This window comes from Platichthys flesus, chromosome 11 (assembly GCF_949316205.1).
Source record: "Platichthys flesus chromosome 11, fPlaFle2.1, whole genome shotgun sequence".
Taxonomy (NCBI): domain Eukaryota; kingdom Metazoa; phylum Chordata; class Actinopteri; order Pleuronectiformes; family Pleuronectidae; genus Platichthys; species Platichthys flesus.
Window position 1 is genome coordinate 8,153,344 of NC_084955.1, and position 9,432 is coordinate 8,162,775.

Here is a 9,432-nt window from a genome sequence, read left to right on the forward strand (position 1 = left end):
TGAAAGGAAGATGGTATAAACCAGGAAGGATTAAGGCAGAATAACAGCAACCTTGTTGTTCCCTGTGCGTGTGCGTGTAATTGCCTCTCTCATCTTTTGACAGATCTTTTTCACCACAATAGTGGAACAACTGTGCAAGACACTGACGGAATTTTCCTGGTGCATAGCTGAGATTTAAAAGATTTAAATGAAGGCTGAGCTCAAAGATGGGAGTTGTCTAGACAAGGATGCCAGAAGTAGAGATAAGGAGGGACCATTTCCCCCCATTTTACAGCCCTGAACCACGATCTAAGTTGCAAATTGCTGCATCCTGGTTTCACCAATGGGTGTGATCAGACAATCCAGTACTCAAGTAATTATGTAGTAATGAGTACTGAGTATATTATCATTCTGTACTTTCATATACTGTAGTTCCATCAGTCTCAGCATTATTACGAGGTCAGGAGATAGAGCGAAAGGTGGGCGGTTCAATCCCGTCTCCACTACTTCTCATGCTGAAGTGCTATTGGGCAGGACACTGAACTCCAAATTCCCCCATGAGGTCTCAGTGTGTGAGTGATGTGTGATAGAAAGAGTTCTGCACAAGAGCTGTGGGTGGTCATCAAGTTTAGAAAAGTGCTTTATCAATGCAAAACATTGTATCTGTGTACAAAGAGCTACCACACAAACATTTACATTACACTCTCCTTAGTAAAGTACACACAAGTATTCCACCAGCTGTGTATATGTACATCACTTTGTAACACTCAGATAAATAATAAAGTTTATGTCTACACCAAATACTGTATTCATAACGAAACATATGTTCATAAAACGATACAACGGTTCATGAAGAAGGAAGTCATCCGTTTGGCTTCTTCCTGTCAACCAGATGTGCCACTTCCTGTTTTACAACACTCCCATTACACTGTCCAACATCCTCTATTTGACCGTCACAGTTTCGTTTAAAGGGCCAATATTGTTTAAAATACATTTTCTATCCGTAATAACTTGAAAAGGGGTCAGTAGTTACCCTCAAAGTATCAAAACGTCATTCCGGGACCTTTCACTCAAGTCTATTCTAAGAAATATCTCATTAAAACATCTCGTTTGGTACTTCCTTCACCGTATGATGTCATTCAGGGGTCGGACTCGTCTCTCAACCCCACCCATCCAGTACCAGTCCAGCCTCCGAAACCACCACCCCTGCTCCCCATCACCACCACCACCCCTCCACACCGAACGCGACACAAAGCAGCTGAGCTAGCAGCTTGTTAGCTAGCAAAGGCTAACCACAACGAAACAACACTGAAGAAACACTGCAGCGTGGAGGGAGGCAAGGAAGAGAATGTATCCTAGCACATTCCTCCTGAGAACGTTACTGTTCGAGACCAGCAGTTACGCTTTATTTCTTCTGATGGGCCGTGTCGCTGGACGTTACACCGTGTTGAATCTCCTTACTGTAACTCGGGACGTTTCTCCTGAATTGGCCAACCTTCCTGCACAAATTTGAACAAACATGAGGACGGTGTAACTTATCGTTTAGAAACATCCCATTGTAACTGACTATAAATATGTGGCTGTACTTTTATAGCTGCGAGCATAACAACATGTCTTTCAGCTCTGTTTATCAGAGGGAATGCCCCAGAATGAGACCGAAGATAGGTCTGGTTGTGTTTCACTCAAAGTGCAGTCAGCCAATCAGAGGAGGGGCTCAAGAGGCAGGCCAAACAGCCCAGGCAGAAGCGAGTACATGGAAATACACATGTTTTTTCGACTTAAAACTACTGATATATAATCTTAGGGGTACCAATACCTCAAATTAATTCCCAGAAAGGTGCAAAATGTTGGCCCTTTAAGATTCATCAACAACAATGACTACTTGATATAATATTTGTAAATAATTTAACTTTGTGCCGACAGTCAGGGGAGAGCATTAAGTATAACACCATACCTCAACAGTTTGCTAATGCTAATACTGTACATGCACACAGTGAACACAACATCTTCACTCCCGTACATAGATTCCTCAACATGTGCTCGTGTCACATGATTGGCTCCTCAGTGGAAGTGCAGCCTCTTCTCCGCGTTAAACTGTTCCTCTTCCTCTGCAGAGACCTGGTTTCCTTTCACACTGCAGGAACATGATAGGAAACCTTCAGACTATCATTCAAATTTGCAGGATCTTAAGACATGAGTAAAGTATCTGCTGAAAACCATCAGGTACAACTTAAAAAAATACAAACATTCTCACTGACCCTGAGCTTTGCTCTTTTCATTTCATTTCCTTCATTTGACAAGTTTACTCTTGTGATGTGCTGTTGTGTTTGTATGATACTGTTTGTTTTGTTTGTTCATCTTTGTATTGTCTTGTGCTATATGTTGTCATTCTATTCTGACCTGCAGGTTTGAACTAGTTCTACTCAATAATAAAATACAGCGCATCAAATGGAGATATTCATGTTTTAAATGGCCCCTTTCAAATTGAATTAAATTAAATTAAATTAAACTTTTTACGTTAATTTATTCAAACCAAACTGTCGAAAGATATGTTCACATTAATTCAGTCTAGGGCTGAACATTAAATGCTGATTGTGCAAACCCAGGCACACTGTAGATGAGCAGGTAAGGTATATATATATATATCTCCAACATCTTCTTCAGCTGTTCTCTAATGACGTCTGTATGCAGGTTGAGCACAGCTGCATTTTACAACTTGTCAGCTGCTTGGGCTGAAAATGAATCAATAGCCCAAATAACCTTTTTCAATGAACTAAAAGGCAGAATGTTGTTCCCTAGCTTTCTTAATGTGGTCTAGGGAGGAGAGGAGATTTAGGCAAATTATCCTGCTGATGAAACCTAATAATTAACTTGATGCTACACATGACGATAAGTTGAATAACAGCTGCCTCAATAGAATTATTGAATGTGAGGAATTTCTTAAATGAGTTTATTTCGTCTTCACTTTGGCAGATTGAACTTCAGTGTTGGCACACATGGAGGTGGCTGTGGTGTGTAGTGTTTAGGTGGAGAAACGGAAGCGGCTCTAAAGTCACCGTGCTGTGTAACTGTTGTAAACTTACACTATCTCATCGAGCGCCGAGTTGTGAGCCAGGGCCTCGGCGAGGTGTTTGATCCCAATCACAGTGAGCTTGTTGTTGACTAACCTGCACACACACATACAGAGTTTCCGACAATCACTGCCTGGGCAGCGCAGCAGCAACACAGGTCCCTAAATACAGAATGTGTGTTTCTCTTACCAGAGGTGTTTTAAACCTGTGTTCAATTTAACCAGCTCAGCAAAGTGCGGAGCTGCCTCGTCAGTCAGCTCGTTCTGCGTCAACCTGCAGCAGCACAGACATGTTGTTCTTCGTGTGTCAGTCAGAACAGTGAACAGCATGCAGCTCTGAGTGAGTGATGTCTTTACCAGAATATCCTGAGGGTGCTGTTCTCCTTCAGAGCCTCCGTGAGAATCTTCCCGCCTTCCGATGTGATGCCATTAGCTGAGAGACTAAATCACAGATAATCCATCAGTTTAAAAACTGTGAGTGGAAATCAGTGTTTTTTTTAGTAAAGGAAGTCGCCCTCTCACCTGAGGTTGGTGAGATTCGGGTGGTGCCTCAAAGCTTCTGCGAACGCTGCTGCCCCTTCATCTCCGATGCTGTTCCCCCACATTCTGAAAATGAAGAAGATCAAAACCAGCTTTGTCTTTAAACCAGGGGACAAATAATCGGCCATGTTTTCTGAGAAAGCACACACCTTCATCAAGATTAAACAAGTCGATCGAGTCGTCCAGAAGCTACTGTGGTTCATGGTTCTGTTAACAGTAAAAACAAGTCTAACAGCTAAATCTTCATAATGGTTTGGGATAAATCGAACTCCATCTTGTCAATTTTAGCTTTTTCTTTTTCATCTCACCACTTTGATGAGGACAGCTGCGGCTGGGCCTCAGGAGATAGAGCGGGTCGCTCACTAACCTGAAGGTCAGCAGTTTGAATCCTGTCTTCCTTGTTTGGCATGCAAGCTTTGACTAGTCATCAATAAATACAAATCATTTAGCTGGATAGCAGTGTTCTCTCATCTGAACCGGGAAACAGGTCTATTTTGTCAATCATTAGCCATTTGTTTAAAGCCACCCCTGTACTGAGTTGTTTAAAAGGGGTGAGGTCTTACCCAACATCAAATATTGAAGAGCTCTTCTGAATTGCATCGGCCAGATATCTCCCACCAACACTAGTGATCTTGTTTTCACCAATCCTGAGGACATAGTGAAGACAGCATCCATTAAGCGCTATAAAGGTATAAAGACACCATATTACATAAATAGTATTGCATAACAAGTTCTTGGTGCGACACATACTTGACAACTCGCAACTTTGGACATTCCTCAATTATCTTAGCAACCAGCTTGGCTCCAATGTCTGTGATGTGATTTTTGTAAAGTCTGAGGACAAAGAAAAATTAAAGTGCAAAGGTTCAGTTTTATTATGAGAAAAACAAAACATAAAGGAGTATTGAGACTTAATATGGCAGCTAAAACCTACTTTCATCTGCTATGTTTTTCCCCTGGGAGACAAACATGTCCCATTAGGTAATAATTAGGGTTTTAGGGTTAGGCTAATTGTCTCATATCAGAATGCAGAATCCAAAACGTACAGTGTCCATGGAGGTTTTTAGAGTGTCAATACCCCGGAACAGGTGATATCAACTTACCCCAAGACTTCCACAACCTTGTGCTTACACAGCTCCTCTGCAAGCACCTCCATGCTGCTGTCTGACAGGTGATTGACGCACAATCTAGAGACAATCAGTTGAGTCAGGGCTACAAGTTACATCCTGTGCGATGTAGAATCAGTAAGAATATCCCTCAGTGGAGATCAGAAGGTTCTTACCTCACTATTGTCATCTTACAGAACGAGGGCCTCAGCTGCTTCACCCCATAGTCACCAATGTTGTTGTTATCCATGTCAACGCCCAGGAGCCTCTGACGGTGTTGCAGTACGAAGTTGAGGGCGGTGCAGTCCCCCGAGTAGACGTTGCAGTGGCCCAGCTTGATAATTTGCGCTTTGATGCCTTTCGCTGTCAGTTGAGCGATGTCTTTGCTCCCCGTCTCAAAGATGCATCTCAGCATCCACAGGAAGTTGGGCATAACATGGATCTTCTTGCCTTCCCCGCCATTGTAGTGGGGTAAACCACGGAGGTGGGACTTAACACCTTTTGACAGGTACGATTTTAGCACGGCCTGTTTTTTTTTGAGCAGCCCACGAGACACCAGATGCTCCATCAGGCCAGTGTTAGCTTTAGAGAGCAGTCCACACAAGAACAGATTTGTGAACTGAAGGTGTTCATTGGTTGCAAATGGTTTCTTTGGGCTGTGCTTTGAGGAGCCAGTGATACATGAGTTAAACAGCAGACAGGATGGTTCCCTTTTCCTGCTGCACTCTGTGAAGAACTTGAGAATGGTGTCTGCAGCCGCCTGCTCGTCCAACAAAAGCGCAAATGCCGCCAAGAAAGACTGGAGGGTGATGTGGAGGAACTCAAAGTTAGCAGGGCTTCCGCTGCCTTCACAGTCACTGACAGGTCGGAGAAAGCCGAGGGGCAGGTCCTCCTCTCTGAGACCGCACGCAGCGATCTCATCTTGGTTACAAATGAAGCTGCCTCTCTCCATAGCCTGAAGTGCCAGCTTGGCAAATGCAGCAAGGGGCCTAAGCCCTAATTTGAATGTCTCTGAGGCACACCGGCTGTTTTTCTTCAGCAGAGCCGGAGCGGCTGAAGTTGAGCGGCTGAAGAACACCTCGGACAGCAGAAGAAAGATGTCGGTGAGCGTGATGCAGGAGTCAGGCATATGAAAGCTATCATGCATGGTGTGCAGGTGGCTAAAGCTCTTGAATAGAATCCAGCAAAAGAGCGGAGTTGAGCACAGGCCACAGAGGTGGGGGCTAGCATCCAGCTGATCTGACACCAGCTTTCTGTGCTCCTGCTCCTTAAAGTGCAAATTAATGTAGGACTTCATATGGGTTGGAGAGAACCCCCGCAGAACCACCTTCTTTCTGATCACCCTACTCTGGAGCTCAATCCCGGTCCGAGCCGTCAGCATCTTCTGGGAGTTCTTGAGCAGTTTCCCAGAGAGCAAGCTGATCAGCAGCTGGAGGGGATGTGCCTTGACATCTGGCGACACCACTTCAGGGACATTCATAAGGTCCAGATTCTCCTGAATCTCATCGTAGCCATCAAATGTAAAAATAACCTTTTCAGGGAAGCGCACGATGTAATCAAACACCTCATCATCTGGATCCAGATCTGGATGACAGTTGTATTTGAACAAAAGGTCCCTGAGGGAGATCTGTTCTGTTTCCTTAAAAATGCTGAACATCCTACAGCGGAACTTAAAGAAGAAGATGGCGTCTGTCTGCAGCTGTTTCTTGGACCAGAGGTTCTGGAGCTTCTGAAGGAGGATGGATTTTCCCACTCCAGCGTCCCCCATCATATAGATGATTTCACCTTGAGGATTACAGACGCCGTGGTCTCCGAGGAGCTGGTCCAGACTCTCCACGAAGCCCAGACTATCATTGCTGTCTTTCAACAGTTCCATCAGAGAGTCAGTGTAGAGTTCCTCCAGACGGGTGTCGTCTTGCTGGCCGTATGACATGATGAAGCAGGTGTCCCGGCTCATTTCCTGCCTCAACTTTGCGCTATACCTGCTGACTTAAAGAAAAGACTGGTGTCAGAATAACCAGAGTTAGCTTCAGTGATGCATAGTTTAATGTTTAGAAAACAAACATAAAAGAAAGCAAAATTTATTTCCGGATGAGGACATTTTAGATGAAAGTTCCACCTAAAATTGTAAAAACAATTGTTAGGCAATTTTACACATCAATGTTGACTCTCTCATGTTGATTATAACCACAGACTGAGCCCAGGGAGACAAACGTGTGCAATGTTTTTGTTAAACTCTAGCTTTGGTGACATGATTCCACTTTTTGGTGGTCTTGGAAATGTGAAGATGTTCCATATTTCAATATCATTCTGCTTAAAGGTCCAGTTTGTAAGACTTAGGTGAAAGGGATCGATCGGCAGAATGAATATAAAATAATCGTAGTGATGTTTCACTATGAATCATCTAAATTGTTGTTTTCTTTACCCTAGAATGGGCTCTTTATATTTAAATACTTTATATCTACATAAGGAGGGGGTCCTCTCCTGGACAACATTTTATTTACAGTAGCCCGGACTGGACAAACTAAACACCTTTTAAATTTTATGACAACTGAAGGCGACAATGTGTTCTTCTTCATGTTTGAGTGAGGTGAGGGATATTCAGCTGCAACATGCAACTTCACCACTAGATGTCACTAAATGTTACACACTGAACCTTTAAACATTATAGTAATCATAATCAATACATGTATTTTTAATATAATAAAATATGCTTTATTTGTAGCAGGATCCTTGTTATTCAGGCTTATTCTAAATGAGGACTTAGAAAAATAAAAGTCTATTATTTTCATGACACAAACACAGAGCACAGAGAGAAACATGTTGGTGGAACAGAGCATGAGCTAGTTACTAGGTTGTAAGACCTACTGGGATCTGTGTTCACCACACTCATCAGCATTACGTCACTGCTCGGTTTGAAGTTGATCTCTTCCAGCCATGGCTGCAGGTCTATGTATGCATCACACACTTTGTATATGATGAAAAGAAAGTATTCACAGGCCTCCTCCCCTTTGCACTGGACCAGCTCCAATATTTTGCGCACCTATAAAATAAAAACAATATATAACAACAAAAGATACCACATGTATAAAAATGATACTGTCAGATGGGGCCTTGTTAAACAGATCTCTCTGGTTTCCCTACCTGATCCGTCTTGGTGACAGTTTGTTGTACGATGTCAACATCTTCTTCACAGAGGAAGCCACAAGCCAGCAGGTTGTCCAGGATGCACTGGAGGCTCCTCAGACTCGACACCAGCAGCTCTCTGTGTACGGTGAGGATGGTCAGGCATCTGGCTTCTTCTCTCTGATCCATGTTTGCTGCAGAGCAGTCACTTCTGTGGGATCACACGTGCCAAGGAGCTGTTAAAATCTATAATTCCTTTGAACATCAACAAAAACGATAACACATGCCGCTGATAAATGAATCACAGGTAGAGGTCAGATTAAGATACATTTAAAGATACAGCCGCTGCATCAATGTCACAGATACTCTCACTGGACACGTCACGAAACTATAGCTCACTTGTAGATCTGAATCCGCCTCAGGCAATTGGTCTCAGACACACACACACAGACACACAGACACACACACACACACAAACACACGCACACAAAACACAGTTATCTATCCCATCTGAAGCTACTTCTGTCAATGTGAACTGTCAATGTTTATACATAACTTTAATTCTCTCTTTGCACCACACCTGTTTCCTGAACCATTCCATTGATTCTCTTTTGTTCCCCAATGACACGCCTCATATCACAATGGATTACACACTCACTCTTTAATCCCACGTATCAACTCCTAAACAAACGAATCCCTTCAAAACTTTAAATCAAGAGGACGGTTTGTTTGAATAACAGCTGTTGAGGAGAATTAAAGTAAACAGAGAGATAATGATTTCTGCTGACTCGGTAACATCAGTAACATCAGCTGACTGGCGGTGTTTGTTGTTATGAGGCTGTGATTAAGTCGAATGAAATCCAGAAACCTACCAGGACAGCGTCCACAGCGCAGCTCTGTACACACGGCTCTTCAGAACACAAGTTGTATTCGCGCCGCTCCTCGTGTGGACTTCATCTGCAGCAGAGATGAGTTGTTTTGTCCTAACACAAACTCAGTGAGAGAACAGCCTCATGAGAGGGGAAGTGAAAGAATTCGGCAGCGACGCGTCATTTCTCTCAACTATCTCACCCGTCTGTGAGGCGTTCACGTTCCCACGGAAATGCGACAATCATAACACGTATTTCTCTACCGTTTAATGAGATGATATTGATCAATTCAATTTCCAAACAGTTGAAGAGAAACCCAAGAGTTCCCCCAACATGTAGCAATTAGGAGGGAAAAGAGAAGTAGTGACTTTAAGTGCTCAGTGCATGCTGGGAGTTCCCCCACCAGTGGAGGCATGTAGGAGCATAACTAAAGGATGGTTCAGGGTATCCATCCCTATGAACGTTGTCCTGGAGCTCCTCAAATACACTCGAATCACTAAGAACACCAACCTTACAACAACGTTACAACATGAACTTGGAAATCACAACATTGAGGTTCACTTTAATAACTTATTTACTACCTTAGTTTATTTATGAAAGCCAACAATCTTTTCTTTCCATCTAGTCAATCAATTGCAGGCAGGTCTAAAAGTTATCATACTTGACAAAAACCATTGCTTGTAGAAAATAAAAAGGTTTAATATTATATTGTTATTACATTAAATGCGGTAAAATATTGCTG

The 9,432-nt window shown here is 43.0% G+C and overlaps 1 protein-coding gene across 3 annotated transcripts; it reads right to left on the minus strand.

Moving 5' to 3' along the window:
- Positions 1 to 589: 589 nt before the first annotated feature.
- Positions 590 to 8,853, minus strand: nod1 (nucleotide-binding oligomerization domain containing 1). Of its 3 annotated transcripts, XM_062399489.1 has the most exons (13): positions 8,694 to 8,853; positions 7,840 to 8,032; positions 7,564 to 7,738; positions 4,872 to 6,684; positions 4,693 to 4,776; positions 4,340 to 4,423; positions 4,153 to 4,236; positions 3,572 to 3,655; positions 3,407 to 3,490; positions 3,240 to 3,323; positions 3,063 to 3,146; positions 2,000 to 2,113; positions 590 to 1,478 (listed from the first exon to the last, which is right to left on the minus strand). In XM_062399489.1, exons 2-12 carry the CDS (start codon positions 8,008 to 8,010, stop codon positions 2,041 to 2,043), a joined length of 2,820 nt encoding a protein of 939 aa, XP_062255473.1. In that variant the 5' UTR covers positions 8,011 to 8,032; positions 8,694 to 8,853; the 3' UTR covers positions 590 to 1,478; positions 2,000 to 2,040. The 3 variants fall into 3 exon arrangements, with proteins under 3 accessions (XP_062255473.1, XP_062255472.1, XP_062255474.1); XM_062399488.1 differs by having other exon boundaries at positions 590 to 2,113; XM_062399490.1 differs by lacking the exons at positions 7,840 to 8,032; positions 8,694 to 8,853 and having other exon boundaries at positions 590 to 2,113; positions 4,872 to 6,680; positions 7,564 to 7,677.
- Between the last annotated feature and the right edge of the window lie 579 nt (positions 8,854 to 9,432).

What these genes read in the sequence shown, in the direction of transcription:
- nod1 (XM_062399489.1), bottom strand. Translation starts at nt 8,010, where the DNA reads ATGGATCAGAGAGAAGAAGCCAGATGCCTGACCATCCTCACCGTACAC. An exon ending in TGTGGTGAACACAGATCCCA is followed by an intron (nt 6,685 to 7,563) that starts GTAGGTCTTACA and finishes CTTTTCTTTAAG; the next exon opens with TCAGCAGGTATAGCGCAAAG. An exon ending in CCAAAGTTGCGAGTTGTCAA is followed by an intron (nt 4,237 to 4,339) that starts GTATGTGTCGCA and finishes CTATGTCCTCAG; the next exon opens with GATTGGTGAAAACAAGATCA.